Source organism: Macaca nemestrina, chromosome 7, assembly GCF_043159975.1.
Source record: "Macaca nemestrina isolate mMacNem1 chromosome 7, mMacNem.hap1, whole genome shotgun sequence".
Taxonomy (NCBI): Eukaryota; Metazoa; Chordata; class Mammalia; order Primates; family Cercopithecidae; genus Macaca; species Macaca nemestrina.
Window position 1 is genome coordinate 830,365 of NC_092131.1, and position 19,743 is coordinate 850,107.

The following is a 19,743-nucleotide window of genomic DNA, read 5'->3' on the forward strand; positions in this document are numbered from 1 at the left end:
TACTATTTACTTTTAAGGTTGTAGTCATGAATTCTTTGCCTAGGACAATGTCCAGAAAAACATTTCCTAGGATTTCATCTACAACCTTCAGACTCTCAGGTCTCCCAGTTAAGTCTTTTATAGGTTTTGGCTTAACTTTTGCACATAGTGAGAGATATGGGTCCAGTTTTATTCTTCTGCAAATAGCCTTTCAGTTTTTCTCGCACTATTTATTGAACAAGGTGACCTTTTCCCAGGATGTGCTTTTTGTCTAGTTGGTCACAGTCAGTTGGCTGCAGGCTTGTGACTTTATTTCTGGAATGTCTATCCTGTTCCACGCATCTATGGTTCTCTGCTTGTTACGTGTGTATAAATATAGTACTGTCTTTTGTATGTTTTTTCCATCATTTTAAAACTTTGCTGAATTAATACATCAATTCTAGGAGTCTTTCTAAAGAATATTAGTTTTTTAAGTATAAAATCATATTATCAGCAAACACAAAATAATTTGACTTTCTCTTTTCCAATTTGGGTGTCTTTATTTCTTTCTCCTGCCTGACTACTCTGGCCAGGATTTCAAGTTCTATATTGATTAAGTGGTGAAAGTGGGCATCGTTGACATGTTCTGAGTCTTAGGAGGAATACTTTCAACATATTCCTATTCATCATAATGTTGTATGTGAGTTTGTCATATATGGTTTCTATTCATTTGAGGTATGTTTTCCCTCTATTCTAATTCTGTTGAGGGTTTTTATCATAAAGAAATCCTAAATGCTATCAATTGCTTTTTTTTTTTTGGACCTATTGACATGATTATATGTTTTTTGTTTTGAATTTTGTTTATGTGGTGGATCACAGTTATTGATACATGAATGTTGAGCCATCCTTGCATCCCTGAAACAAAACTTAGTAGATTGTGGCATTTTATCTTTTTGATATGTGATTGGATTCCATTTTCTTGTGTCTTGTTGAGGATTTTTACATCTATAGTCATCAGTGATATTAATCTGTAATATTCCTTTTTGGGTCCTGGCATGGATGTGGTATCAGGCTGTTAGTGGCTTTGTGGAATGAGTTAGGGAGAAACACCCTTTAGTCAACTTTTTGAAAAAGTTTCGGTAGAATTGCTAGCAGATCTTTTTGTATATTGGGCAGAATTCACCGTTTAAAATCATCTGTTTTAGGGCTTATTTGTTGAGACTTCTTAAAATTACTGCTTGAATATCACTAATTTTTGTTGGTCTCTTCAGGATTTTTATTTCTTCCTGTTTCAATCTTGGGAGATTGCATGTTTTCAGACATTGATCTGTTCACCCTAAATTTTCTAGTTTGTTAGCCTGGAGATGTTCATAGTAGTCTATGTTGATCATTTATATTTCTATGGCATCAGTTGTAATCTTTTCTTTTTTGTTTCTCATTCTGCTTATTTAAATTGTCTGTCTACTTTACTTGCCTAATCTAGCTAGTGGTCTGTAAGTTTTGTTTATCATCTCAAAAGCCCAATGTTTTATTTTGTTGGTTCTTTGTATTTCTTGGTTCTTAAGTTTATCTAGTTCTGCTCTGGTCTTTGTTATTTGTGTTCTTCTACTGTGTGTTTAGTTTGTTGTGGTTTTTCTAATTCTTTGATATGTAATGTTAGGTTGTTAATTTGTAATCTTTGGATCTTTTTGATGAGATCATTTAACACTATAATCTTCCCCCTTAGCACAGGTTTTTGCTGCAAAGGTTTTGGTATGCTGTTTCTCTATTTTTATACATTTCAAAGCATGTTACAATATCCTTTTTAATTTTATCATTGACCCAAATTTCATTCAGTAGCAGGATGTTTAATTTTCATGTGTGTGTGTGTGTAGTTTTGAGTATTCCTCTAGGGTTTGATTTCTAGCTTTTATATTACTGTGGTCTGAGAAGATAATTCATTTTTTAAAAAGTTGAGACTTTTATTTCTGGCATAGCATATAATCCATCTTAGAAAATATTCCTTGCTAATGGGAATAATGTATATTCTGCAGTCATCAGAATTGAATGTTCTGTTAATATCTTTAGGGCTTATTTGGTCTAGAGTCCAATTTAAGTCTAGTGTTTCCTTGTTGAAATTCTTTCTCAATGATTTGTCTAGGATTGTCAGATGGGCATTGAAGTCCATGACAATTGTATTGTTTTCTATGTTCTTCCTTAGGTCTAATAGTATTTGTTTTACGAATATGGGTTTTCTGGTGTAGGGCGAATATATATTTAGAATTTGTATTTTTAATCAATTATTTAATCATTATGTAATGACTTTCTTTGTCTTTAATTCCTGGTGTTTACTGAAAGTTTGTTTTATATGATATAAGCATAGTTACTCTTGCTTGCTTTTGGTTTCCGTTTGCATGAAATATCATTTCACCCTCTTGATCTTGAATCTATGTGTTTTTACCAATTAAGTGAGTTTCATGTAAGCAGCATAAATTTCAAAACTCTTTTTTATTCTTTCTACCAATGTATATATTTTAAGTGAAGAATTTAACTTATGTATATCCAAACTTAATAGTGATATGTGAGGTTTGGATCCTGTTGTCATGTTAATTATTAACTAGTGGCTTTGTAGTCTTAATTGTGTAATAGTTTTATGAGTGAATTTTATAATTTTGTGTTGTTTATGATGTTGAGTATTCACCTATGGCTTCCATATTTAGGACTCCCTTGAGCATTTCTTATAGTTCTGGTCTAGTGTAAATAAATATCCTTAGCATTTTCTTACCTTAGAAATACTTTATTTCTCCTTCATTTATGAAGCTTCGTTTAGCAGGATACAAAATGAATTATTGACATAGAATTATTTTCCTTTATTTTTTCTTTAAGTAGTCTGAAACTGAGAGTTCAATCTTTTCTATCTTATAAGTTTATGTTGATAAGTGCATTGTTAGCTTAATAGAATTTCAGATAAATTATTAGACACATTTTTGTGAATTTTAGAATGTTTTTCTTCCTATTTACTTTAGATAGACTGAATAATGTAGATCTTGGTTATGTCTCTTTTCCAGTGTCTTGTCATGGAGTTTTCTGAACTTCTTTTATCCGCATGTGAAAATCTCTAGCAAGACTAGGAATATTTTCCTCAATTATTTCATCAATTTGGTCTTCTAAAAACTTTTACTAATTTTCTCCCTCAGGAATATCCACGATCCACTGTTTCAATTGTTTTACATAATCCTATACTTCCCCATGATGTTGTTCACTTTTATCTGACTGAGTTAATTTGAAATATCTGTCTGTTAGGTTTGATGTTCTTTCTTCAGTTTAGTATAGTCCATTGTTAAAGTTTTAAACTGTATTTTCTAATTATAATTCAATGAAGTTTTTATTCCCTGAAGATTATTTTTTAAAAATCAAAGTCTCAAGTAAATCTTGAATTGTTCTGATTTTTGTTTTCTGTTTTTTGTTTTTTGACACAGAGTCTTGCAGTGTCACCTGGACAGGAGTGCAATGGTGTGATCTTGCCTCACTGCAACCTCCACCTCGCTGATTCATGCAATTCTGCCTCAGCCTCCTGAGTAGCTGGGATTACGGGCACACACCACCACACCAAGCCAGTGGTTTGTATTTTTAGTAGAGATGGCTTTTCACTATGTCGGCCAGACTGGTCTAGAACTTCTGACCTCATGATCCCCCCTCCTCGGCCTCCCAAAGTGCTAGGATTACAGGCATGAGCCACAATGTCTGGCCTGAGTGGTTCTGATTTATTTGTATTGGTTTTCAATCTCTTTTGGATTTAATTGAGCTTCTTTAAAATAAATATTTTGAATAACTTATCTGAGATTTCAAATATATCATGTTGTTTAGATTCTATTGCTGGAGAGCTAAGGTGATATCCAGAGTCTTATAATTCTGCTTTTTCGTACTTCCAGAATTGCTTATCTGCTTGCTTTTCATTGGCTAAACTATCTCTTACTCTTTTTGAACTTATTTTGATTTTAATGAAAATTTCATTCCCTTTAGAATGTGAATATCATGCATATTGGGTGGGTCTTTTTATTTGGTTCTTGGTTTACTCAGTGGTAAAGACTGTAATTGTTTCTTCTCTATAGATGGTCATTATTTAGTGGCTTTCTAAAATGATGGTTGTAAAACAATGTACTGGGCCTGTGAGCAGGCTCACTGCCTCCTGCAGGTCCTGGATAGTGGAGGCCTCAGGAACTGTTTCTCATTTGGGATGCATTTGTTTCAGCAGATTTTATATTGGGTTGTTAAGTTTACCCTTCACGTTAGTAGGTGGCCTTACAGGTTTGAGCTGACTGTGGCAGAAGCAGATGAGTACATGCTTGATATCTGTGCACAGGGAGAAGCTCTCCGTTGCCTCAGGCAATGGGTTGGTCTATGAAATGCGCAGTGACCTGAGTTCTCTGCTGAGCTCCTGAGAGGGTGACAAACATGAACCACTCAGCCTAGCAAGCAAAAGCACCAGCCTTGATGGAAATGGCCAGGTGAGGGGCATCTACTCTGTGTGATTTATTTTGTTACTAATAGTTTTAGTGTTGTGCCTTTTCCAAATTCCAGCTTTAGTAGTAACATACTGAGCATGTGAGCAGGCCCGTGGTCTTTTGCGGGGCTGGAATCACAGAAGTATTGAGAAGCTAATCTCATTTTCAACTGCTGTACACTAGTGGTAGCGAGTTTGTATTAGGTCATGCAGTTTGAACACCAGGCCAGTAGGTGGCGCGTGCAGGTAAGAGCCGCTATGGGGGCAGCAGAAGGATTTACGGTTTACCAGTGGTTAAAGTGGGAAATTTGTCACGTTCCAGATCTTAGAGAAAAGACTTTCAGTTATTTCTCATTCATTATAATACTACCTGAAAGTCTCTGGAACACAACTTTTTGTTATGTCGTGATGTGTTCTTTCTATACCCATTTTCAATTTTTTTTTTTTTCCTGAGAGGATGCGTAGTTTCATCAAATGCTTTTTCACCATCAATTGAAAAAATAATAATATGTGAATTAAAGATCTAAATGCAAAACCTAAGACTATGGAAACTCTGGATAATACCCTAGGCAATACAATTTAGTACATAAGAACTGGCAAATACTTTATTCTGAAATTGATAGAAGCAATTTTAACAAAATCAAAAATTGACAAACGAGACCAAGTAAACTAAAGAGCTTCTGCATAGCAAGATATACTATCAACAGAGTAAACAGGCAACCTCTAGAATGGGAAGTAAAGTATTTGCCACCTATACGTCTGACAAAGGTCTAACATTTATAATATACATGGAATTAAACAAACATACAAGAAAGAAAAAGTGGTCAAAGGACATGAAAAGACACTTACAAAAAGACCTACATGTGGCCAAATAGCATAGGAAAACATGCTGAATATCACTATCATTGGAGAAATACATATTAAAGCTACAGTGAGGTACCATCTCACATCAGTCAAAATGGCTAATCTGAAAAAAAAGTAGTAACAGATGCTGCTAAGGTTGCAAGAAAAAGGGAACATTTATACACTTTTGGTGGGAATATAAATTAGTTCAACCATGGTGGAAAGCAGTGTGGTGATCCCTCCAATAACCTAAAACCGAAGTTTCATTTGACCCAACAATCCCACAGCCGGACAGACACCTAAAGGAATATAAACATGTAGGTTCACTGCAGCACTATTCACAATAACACACACATGGAATTTACCTAAATGCTCACAGTGGCAGGGGACTGAGAATCCTCCATTAGGTGCCTGTCTGTAGCACTGAGTTGATTGACAATCTTCAGAGTCATCCATGAAGAAGAGCCCTGAGGTTCATCAGATACTTGTAGACACTCAGGTGAACCAAAGGAATTAACTGAATTGAGGGCTGCCAGCCATTTCCATGTCACTAGGAATAACTGCCATTGAAGTGTAAAGGTCTACATCACTCAGAATACCCTGCGTGACAGGCTGATTCAAAAAAATCCAACCCCACAGAGGCTCCACAGCAACCCTTACCGTTATTTCAGGGAAGAAACAATCTGCAAGTTAAGTGAGTCATTATAGGTGTTCTGAGCTACGGTAAACATTGGATTAGGACCAGATTTGTCTGAGTTCAATGTAATTATTATACTCAGCTGCTGGTCCCATACGGCCTGAATATGGGTAATTTAAATGAGCCTGGCTGTGTGATTTGTTATATGAAAATCTGAACTAAATAAACATAAAGAGCATGTCTGGACTAGCATGAGGGTGAGAGATCCTGGGGGCCTCACTCCCCCACACACACTCTTATGGCCCTTTCCTCCAGGAACCTCCAGGTTCTCAGGGTGAGAATCCACCTAGATGCCTGCATGGCTGTATTACCAGGAGACCAAATCTCTGATAAAACACCGAGACCTTCTTCAGGCAGACAACCCGTTTTTACATCCTTATGTATGTGGGGAAAGGTAATCCATCCCCATTACAAGCCCATACCTCCAGGCTTCCTTTATCACGAAAATGGCTACAATTAGCCAAAAGAGGCACATTTACAAAAATTTTCCTGTGATGTTCCATCGAGAAAAGAGCAAAAATGAGCTTCACACCTGGAGTCTTCCTGTATCGTGCACAGTCCAGAGAAAGATCACCAGAGTATTAAGATTCATCTGTAAGAACATGTAATGCTTCCGTGTTCCACACATTATGTCTCACCAGTTTAGTCAATATGGATTAAATATGCGAGTGTGGCAATGCACAAACTATCTGAGGAGGAAAATAGGATAAATAATGTTCAGGAAAATAGAGCAATTTGAGGGCTCTGACAATAGCAACTTCAGCACCAAGGAAATAATTTCACCCTCATTAGCCTCACATTTACTTTTCATGGCACGCCTGCAGGGTTCCAAAGTGAGACCAGGTGAATTCAATGGGTATGCACTTCCCAGCTGTCCACTTGTATTCTGTTTTCTTTACTTCTGTTTGCAGAAAGTAGACATATACTCAGCCTTAGTGCCAGTGTAGGGAGTGCTTTCCTTGACATGGATACCAGAAAAGAAAGGAAAAAAGTGGGCCGGTTAATGTTAAAATTAGCCACAGTGTGTGTGTGTGTATGTGTGCGTGTGTGTGTGTGTGTGTTATTTGAATACTAGAGTTGAATTGGGCTTCTGTCCACGTGCAACTGCACCTGCTGGTATTCTCTGGTGCAATAATCAACTGCAGGACCCTAAAGAAAATAAGAATCCCCCGCCAAATCCCTGAAGAGTTTTTGGGTTCACCATATGTCAAACGATTCAGTGCCTCTGGAGCTCCAGGAAAGGGCTCCCCACTGATGCATGAGATCTTTTCTTCGGGTCTCCCTGTACAGTTCTCTGGGTTTCCTAAGGCCAATTCAGTATTTCAAATGATGGTGTGAGAAGCATGTTGTGTCACTAAAGGACAATTCTGAGCCAGGGCACAGCCGCTTTATACCGGGCTAGAGACACTGGTAGGAATAGACTCTGTAAGCTCAGACAGAAACGCTCCTGCTGGGTAGGGGCTGGGTAGCAGGGGGCACTCAGGATAAACCCAGCACAGGCTCCCGCCCCAGAGCAGGTGCACAGCAGGCTGGAGAGGGGTTCTTCTCAGGGCCCCGGACTTCCTTTAAAAATATCTAATATAAGTATTTCACAAGGACTTCTGATGTTTGTATAAATATTCCATTCGATTGTGAGCATTTATCGAACTGGATGTTGTAATGAGAACCACTTTCACAATGGTGATTTCAAACTGTGCTAGTTATCTTAATAGTAAGCAGCTGGAGGTCAGGAAGAGCTCCTTTCTTTTAAATCAGTGCAATTTTTGGACAAACACACTCATTCCCAAAATAACGCATTCACATATTAAGGTCTAGAAATGGTTCAAGTTGCCCCTGATTCATTCAAATGTGGATTCAAAGTGAGGTGCCTGTCATGGGGGAGCTTGTTCTCCAGTGGGGGAAGCTCTGTCAACACAGAGTTCAGGGATGTTTAGGGGACACGTGGCCTCTAACAGGATTACGGTTTGAACCCGCAGCTTCTACAACTGTGTCGTCCATGTGTCATGTATTTGCTTTTTCTCACACTGGGTCAGGAATTGGGCTATTAAATAGCATCCTTCAAGAATATGCCAATCACTGAGGCTAATACAGATAACTCTGTGCCCTGAGAGCATCACCCAACAACCACACCCCTCCTCGTGACCACACCCTACCGTGGACAGGACCCACAGGATCCTCTTCTTGGCATCAGCAGCAAAAGTTAAGGGGCTCCCCAGTCCCAGGGCTGACAGAGAAACCAGGCCAGTCAAGTGAGACTTCAAGCAATCCTGTGTCCTCTCCACCGGTGCCCACTCCCAGGTGCAGCTGGTGCAGTTTGGGCCTGAGGTGAAGCAGCCTGTGGCCTCAGTGAAGGTTTTCTGCAAGGCTTCTGGTTACAGCTTTACCACCTATGGTATGAATTGGGTGAGACAGGTCCCTGGAGAAGGGCTTGAGTGGATGGGATGGATGAACATCAACACTGGGAACCCAATGTATGCCCAGGGCTAAACAGGACAGTTTATCTTCTCCATGGACACCTCTGTCAGCACAGTGCATCTGCAGATCAGCAGCCTAAAGGCTGAGGACACGGCCGTGCATTACTGTACGAGAGACACAGTGTGGACACCCACATCCTGAGAGAGTCAGAAGCCCTGAGGGAAGAGGTAGCTGTGCTGGGCTGAGTCAGTGGTGCAGCAGTTTCTTTATCTTCCATATGATCTCATTTTGCATCAACTTCCACTGTTATATTAGCCATGAATGTGGGATAGATGGGTGCGCCTAAGAGAACCCTAACTTGCCCATTTTGATGGGTTTTCCAGAAGACGTGAGAAGCCACTTTGTTTGCAAAGCATCCCAAAGCCATGCCCTGCTCCACATACACGAGTGCCTATTTCCTGGTCTTTGGTTAACTGTAAAACGCTCAGCAGTACACCTGGGCTAATTTCATATCAGGTAGAGGAATGTGTTCTAAAGGAAAGCTAAAGTTGTAATAGCAATGCCTGCTCAATAACTTTCAGCTTCATTGCTTTTGTGTGACCCATCAATTAATTACGTTACATCAAGGTTCTCAATGGCAGTTTCTAATAAATATAAGAGATGTACAGAAGTTCCCTAATTAAAATAATACAACTGTGAACACAACCTCAGTATTCAACCATGTCTCCACCCTTCACACTCTTCACCACAAAGGAATTTTCATCTCTCCTGGAAGTTGGGTTCATTTTGAAATTAGTGATTGTTTTTCATTTTCATATCTCAAGATTATCGTATGTGACTATTTTATCAGAAAGTGAGTTATGGGAACTTGAACTCAACAACCAGAAACAAATTCACAACTAATTAAGCAAGATGACAGAAGGTGATTGGCTCCAGGATTTGATAATCCAGCGGTTTATGTACCCAGACTTTAAATTTACACATCTTCCTGTTACCTTCATGGCACAGTCAACTCTCATTATGAAAGAAATGGTGACTGCATTCCCAAGGGTCACGCACAGTTACAAAAATAGACTGGCTCAGGTGAGGAGTTGATTGTTTAAATTCCCGTTTGAAGAAGTAGAATCAACTACTTTTCTGAGTGGCTCACAATGACTCCAGCTCACTCACAGAGCTCAGACAGAAACCTCCCTTCAGGGTGGGAGCTGGGCTGCAGAGGGCACTCGGTAGCCATAAAGGTGAAAATGAGCTCTCAGATGGAACTTCCCCGTCACCTCAACATGGAATTTGTTGTTTCATTTCATTAGCACTCTTTACATAACGGTTCATGCTTTTTGGTCTGTTCATTACTTGTATTTTTCAAAGGAATCTCGCTTGAATCTTTACTCTTTTGCATTTTGTCTCCAGGACAATGTTGGGAAGTGTTACCTCCAGCATCATAACATGATCTAGTGACCTGACACATTTGTGGCAAAGAATACCTACCAATTCAGAAGCTCTTTGGTTTCCTTTCCATGAAATAGAATTATTTCTTCTGTTCTGTGTATGAGCATATCCTAGCATTCCTGTACACACCCACATAGATGTCTACAAGCCTATGAATTATTCTCTGTAAATAAAAATTTATCTTAATTTCCCTCAATGTTCATAATTCTCCTGAAGGTGAGGAAGGTCTTTCTGGATGTGTTTAAACAAAATGTCCAGAGACCACCTGGTAGGTAAAGAGTTCACCTGGCTCTGGATGTTGGCTCTGTGTCTTTCCCTCTGTTGTCCCACAGGTCAGCTCACTCGTTCAGTCCTAACAAGACAGCCCAGGTTTGTCCTGATGTTGAAACACATCCAACTTCTGATGACTCTCCTGTCACCCACATCCATGGAGATAGATTATTTATTATATAATTCACCAAACTAATGTCGAATGCCCAAGATGTAATACCGCAAACTCTAAGGTATGTTCATGCAATTCAATGAAGGAGAAAGTCTTTCAGACACAGGTGCACCTGAAATGATAAATATGTGGGTGAGGATTCTGGGCTTGAGTGTCATTGTCCAGCCATGTTTCAGAAGTGTGACCTGTCAGGGAAGAACCAGAGTTCCTTGTGCTCTCAGAGGGGAGGGCTCACAGATGTCCTCTCTTGTTCCCAGAAAGGCAATTGCACTAATCTTGATGATGAGACTATGCTCCTGTGTTGACCTAGTATAGTTTTTGACTGAAATTGTCACTGTGATCCCCAAACTGCATCTATTCACACAGAAGTGTATAAAGGTCAGGCCACATTCTCAGCATCACACATTGAGACGGTTGGAGATACATCCCACTACGTTCCCCTGAGATTGCAGACAAAATCCCCAAACTTCAAACGTTCACAAAAGGGAAGGTCTCAGATTTTTTTTTTTTATGACGTACTCTCTGGGACACACATATTCCCTCTTACCATGATGGATATTCTGAATTACAATAAACATTGCATGGATGTAGGTTTATATAAATTCACTGTGATGAATATATTTATCTGCTGCTCTAATATTTTGAATAGAGATTTGACAATTTAGATAACATGGATATTTGGTTGGTTTCATATAAATCTTCACGGGTAGAACAGCATTGAACCTATTCCAAAATCTGTCCTAGATCCATGATCACACTCATCTCCCCAGACCAGCTCCTTGAGCACTTCTCTCTACCTGGAAGAAGAGGACTCTGGGCTTGGTGAGGGGAGGCCCCAGGAAGAGACCTGAGTTCTCAGAGTGCACAGCCAGCATCCTCCTCTCAGGGTGAGCCCCAAAGCCTGGACCTCCCTCGTCCCTTTTCACCTCTCCATACAAAGGCACCACCCACATGCAAATCCTCACTTAGGCACACACAGGAAACTACCACACATTTCCTTAAATTCAGGGTCCAGCTCACATGCGAAATGCTCTCTGAGAGTCATGGACATCCTGTGCAAGAACATGAAGCACCTGTGGTTCTTCCTCCTCCTGGTGGCAGCTCCCAGATGTGAGTGTCTCAGTGATGCCGATATGAAGACACGGGAGGTTGTCTCTGATCCCAGGGCTCACTGTGGGTCTCTCTGTTCACAGGGGTCCTGTCCCAGGTGCAGCTGCAGCAGTGGGGCGAAGGACTGGTGAAGCCTTCGGAGACCCTGTCCCTCACCTGCGCTGTCTATGGTGGCTCTATCAGCAGTAGTAACTGGTGGAGCTGGATCCGCCAGCCCCCAGGGAAAGGGCTGGAGTGGATTGGGAATATCTATGGTAATAGTGCGAGCACCAACTACAACCCCTCCCTCAAGAGTCGAGTCACCATTTCAAAAGACACGTCCAAGAACCAGTTCTTCCTGAAGCTGAGCTCTGTGACCGCCGCGGACACGGCCGTGTATTACTGTGCGAGAGACACAGTGAGGGGAGGTGAGTGTGAGCCCAGACACAAACCTCCCTGCAGGGAGGCGGAGGGGGCGGGCGCAGGTGCCGCTCAGGACCAGCAGGGGGCGCGCGGGGCCCACAGAGCAGGAGGCCGGGTCAGGAGCAGGTGCAGGGAGGGCGGGGCTTCCTCATCTGCTCAGTGCTCTCCCTCCTCACCAGCACCTCAGCTGTCCCCAGGGCTCCTCTTTCTTTGATATCTGTGGTTCTGCTTCCTCACATTCTTCTGCCAGAAAAGAAAGGAGGAAGGCACATTTTCCTCTTTCAATTGAGGTTTCACCGATTACTAGGAACTTTCCTACAAGTTCCTGCATGGCCCATTATTCCCTAGTGATTAAAAATATATATATTCTAATGCTTCTCACCATCTCTTGGTTTGTGTCATCAATCGAATTGTGCCCTCTTTGAAATTCATATGCTGAAACTTTAAATACAATGGATCTATATTGGAATTTAAATGATACAATTAAGGTTAAACGTGGTCAGAAGTGTGAGAACCTAATGCAATAGACATGCTGTCTTTATAAGAAGAGGAAATGACACCAGAGACCTCTCACTTTTCACGTGCACGCAGAGAAGAGGCCATGTGGAGACGCAGTGTATTAGAAGGTGCCCCAGTGCATGCCAGGAAGAAGCTGCACCAAGAACCAACCCTGCCAGCACCTTGATCTTCAATAGTCAGACTTCAGAATTGTAAGAAAATCAATATTTGTTGTTTAAGCCACCCACTCCGTGTTGTCTTCTTAGGAAGACCCAGACAAACTAATACCACATAACTCATAACTCTCTTAGCGTTGTCCCCTGGATGAAGAATCAGCCCCCTGAAGCTGGTCACATCTCTCAGATTTCTACATAAAGTAGGCAAAAAATAGTAGCTGTGATATAAAAACTTGTCATGTCCCTGTTGACCAATTTCTGGGCAAAGTGTTTTAATGAAGCCCTTGGGGCTTTGTCACAAAAGTTGTCTTTTATCTTTTCTTATGACCTAACTAATGGACAATGGTACCAGCTGGATGGAGACTGACCACTGACCATATTCTGCTCTCTCCTTAGTATGCTACAGAAAACCACACCAGCATTACTCTATGTCTTCAACTTTCTAAATTTGCACTGAATCTATTGCTAAATGAGGAGGTACATGAGGTCTGAGTTTTGTTCCCTTCTTCCCAGTCTTCCTCAATTACCAACGGAAGAAGAGACTTTTAATGAAAATAGGCTGTCAATGCCCCCAATGCACATCACTTTTTAACGTCCAGGAACTTTATTTGGGGAATAGAGAAATACACTTTTAAATGGAAAGCCCTAAAGCACATACAACTGGTGAAGGAATGGCCACTGTACACCTGAAGGCCGATGAGGCAGATGGTAGGGTCCCTTCCTCCAAGATGGTCCTGAGTAAGTGATGTTTCGATGCATCATGCATATGAAATTAAGGACCGGACTGAAGTAGAAACAAGGGCCATATCCCATAGGAAAACAAGAACAGAACAGATGGGCATCCGTGAAAGCAGGTAATTAAATTTGTTGAGTTTAAGATGAAATTTTTTTCCGAAGTTTTTAATGTTCTTAGCTAAATATGAATCTTTTCAACAAACTGAGAATTAAAAGGAGAATGGAGTTCGAAGATGAGAGAGAAAAAAGTCCTGAGAGAGCAGAAAGAAAATTCACACAAAACTGTCACATGGCAGAGGCCAGAATGGAGCTGTTGCAGCAATGTCATTATTCTGCAGACCTATTGAGACCCTGTGGTGTTTAAGGCAGGCCCAGTGTTGAAGAACTCCTTTAGTTTTTGCTTCTCTGGGAAAGGTCTTACCTATCCTTTATTTTACAAAAAGATTTACATGGTAAAGTTTCTTGGTTGACAGAGTTGTGTTTGTTTTTCAGTTTTTTTCCCCGAGCAATTTGAATACAGTCATGGGCCACTTAAAAATGTTTCAGTCAACAATAGACCACATATATGTTTGTGGCCACATAACATTGTAATATCATATTTTCATTAAGGATGTTCCATATTTAGATGTGTTTAGATAGAGAGATACTTACCACGGCGTTTCAGTTCCCTGCAGTGTTCGGTGCAGTAACACGCTGTACAGGTTAGTTGTCTGGAAACATTGTGCTATTCCACATAGTCTATGTGTAGTAGGATATTCCTTGTAGGTTTGTGTAAGTTCTCCCTATGATGCTTGTACAATGATGACATTGACTAGAAATACATTTCTCAGAAATAATCTCTATCAATAAACCGTACATTATCAAATATAATTCCTCTCCATTCGGAACTGAAAATCTTCTGCTGAGAAATCTGCTAAATCTGCTCTTTTACTTTCTGTTTTCAAAAACCTTTCCTTTATCAATGTGGTTTCAAGCTATTTCTGATTTTTCCCATTTGGTTTACCTTATTTAAAATGTATAGAGCTTCATGGATGTGGACGAATATTTGCTTCTCCAGATTTAGAAAGTTGCTATGCTATTACTTCTTTTAAAAACATTCTGCCTCTCTTGCTCTGTCTCTCTTTCTCTGTCTCTCTGTCTCTCTGTCTCTCTCTCACCTGCTTCCTTCACTACCACTTTTGTCTTCTCTTTGCATAACTCCTCAATGCATAATTTCATTTTCACTGTGCTTCCTGACTCATAAGTCTTTAACTCTTTTTTATTTCTTTCATTTAAGTTTTTCTTCTCTGTCTCTACTATTTCAAATGATCTTTCTTTGAGTTTACTGTTTCTTCTATTACATAATCTAGTCTGGTCTAAAATCCTCTTAAAAATTTTGTCTGACTTATTGTATTCTTCAGCATCAATAGTTTTGTTTAGTCATCTTTTAAATGTTTTATCTCTATTAAAATTCTCATATTGTTCTTGCGTGATGCCACTAGCTCATTGAACATGTTTCTGATATTTACTTTAAATTTTCTTCCAGGTAATCCATATGTTTCCTTTTCGTTAATGTCAGTTTCTAGATCTTTATGTTGTTCTTCTGTTTGGGCCGTGTTCCCCTCCTCCTTCATTTTCCTTGACTGTCTTTGCTGCTACTTGCTCATCATAACAAAAGCCACCACACACTCTTCAAAGACGAGGCTTATAGAGATCATCTCATCAAGCAGTCCAGGCAGTAATTTGGGTCTCTCAAAACTTCGTAATATTCAAACTTCTGTCTCTGTTCTTAATGGTCCCTGGGTTTTAGAGGATGATAGATTCTGCCAGAAATCACAGGTAGGGGAAGTAGAAACTATGTACTCAAGCAGCCCCTTGAAAATTTGGATCACTGGACAAAGTTTTGTTATTGATGTATGATTCATCAAAATAATGTTAGTTCAAGCTTCTGTCAACAAGTCACATAACATTGAAATTTTATCTTCTGATATTTGAATCTGGGGTTTATTCTTTGAGTATTTAGGTAAAATTACGAACTAGTTTAAATCTGCCTATTTGGCAAACTGATCTGTTGCTGAATTTCCATTTTCTGTGTTATCTCTTTGCATTTAAATCTAAATCTGTATTAAACATGCATCTAGAAGTGGAAAAGTGTCTTAAAGTTCTTTAATTCATTTAACTTAATGGGGTTTCCAGAAGATGTGAAAATCTCCTTTGTCTATAAAGCACCTGACTATTGGTCAATAGTTTTCTCTTTAATTTTTCTCTCTCCTCTCACATTATCTATAATAAGCAGTGAGAAATGAAGACACACCATCGACAGTTTGCTTAGATATCCCACCACCTAAAATTCTGTCACTTACTAATTCTAACTTCATCCAATGTAACATAACTAAGATATAAATTCTATAACAAGGTACACATAGTTTCCAGTTCTAATACCATGTTTGTGACAGAAACAAAGCAGGTGTGCTCTCTGCGAGGTGGTCATCTGAGGTCTGAGATGAGGGGTCACACAGGTATTTTTATGATATTTAAGGGATCGGGCAACAACAGTGATAACAATTCTGATCATCACTGGCTCTTTCCAGAAAGTTTACAAGTAAAGTTGCTGCTGTTATTTGATTTTAACACCTAGTTAGAATGAAGCTCAGAGGAAGAGGTCACATCGTAGGTCACACAGTGAGGAAGAATGGAGCTGTACTCTGCTCTCCACATGACGCACAAGATCCCAGGCACGGGCCCAGGTTCCACTGACATGTGGCATCTGGAGGGCAGTTCTCAGGGGATGGTCTTGGCGCACCTGCTTTCTGGGGCAGGGTGCTTCCTTCTCTCAGTTGTGTACTTGCTCCTTCTGCCAGGTCTGAAGTGACCACTTGCATTGCCATGAATTTTTCATATTCTCTCCCTTATTATGGAAAAAGCATATTTATTAAATTTTCAATTCATTTTCTCTGAAGCACACTGTGTTAGCAGAAAGGAATAAATCACATTCCTTCACCTCCCCCACAGCCCAAGATTCCTGAAGACAGAGCCGATGTGATGTACTCATAGGTGCATCTCTGCTCCATCTATGAGGAGGGGGCCTTGGTCTTCAAGTTTCAGCAATGCTGGGAAGCCAAGGTCACCTCCGTCTCCTCCTCCCTGCTCTGCAATTCACCTGAGAACAGCTTTCTCATTGGAATATCATCTGTTTAAGGAATACAAGTTGCTGCTTTAGGATTTTGGGTCTGAGTGCACCTACTGGATCCAGCCCAGGACTGGAGATACTTACCAGAACACAACTTCACCTGAGACATGACCAGTCCCACTGTTTTACTTGCACAATTTCAGCTTCCTCAGAAGAAAATTCAAATTGCTGAGACTTTTTCATAAACGTTGTGCCATGTCCTTTTTCTGTTTCCTTGACTGTTCATGTACGTCACACCAGGTAACACTTATATGTAATGAGATCAGAATTCTTCCTCCAGTAACACATCTGAGGTGACACTTGATTGTAGTTTCGGTTTAGGCTCCAAAATGTAGATTATAAAATTCATGAACCTCATTTTTATGTCAAAAGAAATCTGCATAATCTGAATGACAACACTTTTTGGAATCTCTTAAATAACGGAAGTAGCAAGAAACCTTACCCACTCCAAAAACTGGATAGACGGACATGCCTAAAATGGCAGTTGACACTTGCTTAACTGGAACAGAGCTTGCAGAAGCCACAAGATATAGAGGACACTACATGACAAGCACTATAGACATCTGAAAAACAGATGTGGATTCGGTAGTTCCAGAGGGTCTTTCACTTCTAAAGTTTCTCTACTTTCTCTCCAGAAACCTCAGGATTCTAAAAAATAAAATCCAAATGCATTTTCTGTGGATCAGAATTGCAGATGATTAATTACTGAGAAACATACCAGGAGCCTGCTTCAGGAGCTTCTACAGAGAAGGACTTTTCCAGAACCTTATCTTATGTGATTAAAGACAAATCTCCCCTTCCAGATTTTTCTTCCATCCTTCCATTATTTTGAAAATGAGCAAACACATTCAAAATCCAGGAGAAGGCAAGAAATAACAAGATCAGAGCAGAACTGAAGGAAATAGAAACTCAAAAAACCCTCCAAAAAATCAATGAATACAGGCACTGGTTTTTTGAAAAGATTAACAAAATTGATAGACTGCTAGCAAGAATAATAAAGAAGAAAAGAGAGAAGAATCAAATAGACGCAATAAAAAATGATAAAGGGGCTATCACCAATGACCCCACAGAAATACAAACTACCATCAGAGAATACTATAAACACCTCTATGCAAATAAACTAGAAAACCTAGAATAAATAGATAATTTCCTGGACACTTACACTCTCCCAAGACTAAACCAGGAAGAAGTTGAATCCCTGAATAGACCAATTACAGGCTCTGAAATTGAGGCAATAATTAATAGCCTAGCAACCAAAAAAAGTCCAGGACCAGATGGATTCACAGTCAAATTCTACCAGAGATACAAGGAGGAGCTGGTACCATTCCTTCTGAAACTATTCCAATCAATAGAAAAGAGGGAATCCCCCCTAACTCATTTTATGAGGACAACATCATCCTGATACCAAAGCCTGGCAGAGACACAACAAAAAAAGAGAGTTTTAGACCAATATCCCTGATGAACATCGATGCAAAAATCCTCAGTAAAATGCTGGCAAACGGAATCCAGCAGCACATCAAAAAGCTTATCCACCATGACCAAGTGGGCTTCATCCCTGGGATGCAAGGCTGGTTCAACATACGCAAATCAACAAACGTAATCCAGCATATACACAGAACCAAAGACAAAAACCACATGATTACCTCAATAGATGCAAAAAAGGCCTTTGACAAAATTCAACAGCCCATCATGCTAAAAACTCTCAATAAATTCAGTCTTGATGGAACGTATCTTAAAATAATAAGAACTATTTATGACAAACCCACACTCGATATCATACTGAATGGGCAAAAACTGGAAAAATTCCCATTGAAAACTGGCACAAGACAGGGATGCCCTCTCTCACCACTCCTATGCAACATAGTGTTGGAAGGTTTGGCTAGGGCAATCAGGCAAGAGAAGGAAATAAAGGGTATTCAGTTAGCAAAAGAAGAACTCAAATTGTCCCTGTTTGCAGAAGACATGATGGTATATTTAGAAAACCCCATCGTCTCAGCCCAAAATCTCCTTAAGCTGATAAGCAACTTCAGCAAAGTCTCAGGATACAAAATTAATGTGCAAAAATCGCAAGCATTCTTATACACCACTAACAGGCAAACAGAGAGCCAAATCATGAATGAACTTCCATTCACAATTGCTTCAAAGAGAATAAAATACCTAGGAATCCAACTTACAAGGGATGTGAAGGACCTCCTCAAGGAGAACTAGAAACCACTGCTCAGTGAAATAAAAGAGGACACAAACAAATGAAAGAACATACCATGCTCATGGATAGGAAGAATCAATATTGTGAAAATGGCCATACTGCCCAAGGTAATTTACAGATTCGATGCCATCCCCATCCAGCTACCAATGACTTTCTGCACAGAATTGGAAAAAGCTGCTTTAAAGTTCATATGGAACCAAAAAAGAGCCCGCATTGCCAAGACAATCCTAAGTCAAAAGAACAAAGCTGGAGGCATCACGCTACCAGACTTCAAACTACACTACAAGGCTACATAACCAAAACAGCGTGGTACTGGTACCAAAACAGAGATATAGACCAATGGAACAGAACAGAACCCTCAGAAATAATACCATACATCTACAACCATCTCATCTTTGACAAACCTGACAAAAACAAGAAATGGGGAAAGGATACCCAATTTAATAAATGGTGCAGGGAAAATTGGCTAGCCATAAGTAGAAAGCTGAAACTGGATCCTTTCCTTACTCCTGTACGAAAATTAATTCAAGATGGATTAGAGACTTAAATGTTAGACCTAAAACCATAAAAACCCTAGAAGAAAACCTAGGCAATACCATCCAGGACATAGGCATGGGCAAGGACTTCATGTCTAAAACACCAAAAGCAATGGCAACAAAAGCCAAAATTGACAAATGGGATCTAATTAAACTAAAGAGCTTCTGCACAGCAAAAGAAACTACCATCAGAGTGAACAAGGCAACCTTCAGAATGGGAGAAAACTTTTGCAATCTACTCATCTGACAAACGACTGATATCCAGAACCTACAAAGAACTCAAACAAATTTACAAGAAAAAAACAAACAAACCCATCAAAAAGTGAGCAAAGGATATGAACAGACATTTCTCAAAAGAAGACATTTATGCAGCCAAAAGACACTGGAAAAAATGGTCGTCATTACTAGCCATCAGAGAAATGCAAATCAAAACCACAACGAGATACCATCTCACACCAGTTAGAATGGCAATCATTAAAAAGTCTGGAAATAACAGGTGCTGGAGAGGAAGTGGAGAAATAGGAACACTTTTACACTGTTGGTGGGACTGTAAACTAGTTCAACCATTGTGGAAGACAGTGTGGCGATTCCTCAAGGATCTAGAACTAGAAATACCATTTGACCCAG

General features: G+C 39.8%; 1 gene segment (V, D, J or C); it reads left to right on the forward strand.

Moving 5' to 3' along the window:
• Nucleotides 1–11,290: 11,290 nt before the first annotated feature.
• The window catches only part of LOC139364041 (immunoglobulin heavy variable 4-4-like), a 91,972-nt gene continuing 83,519 nt past the window's right edge, over nt 11,291–19,743 (forward strand). Inside the window, 2 exon segments of the V gene segment in view lie at nt 11,291–11,394; nt 11,478–11,801. Of these exon segments, the coding sequence occupies nt 11,328–11,394; nt 11,478–11,801 (391 nt within the window).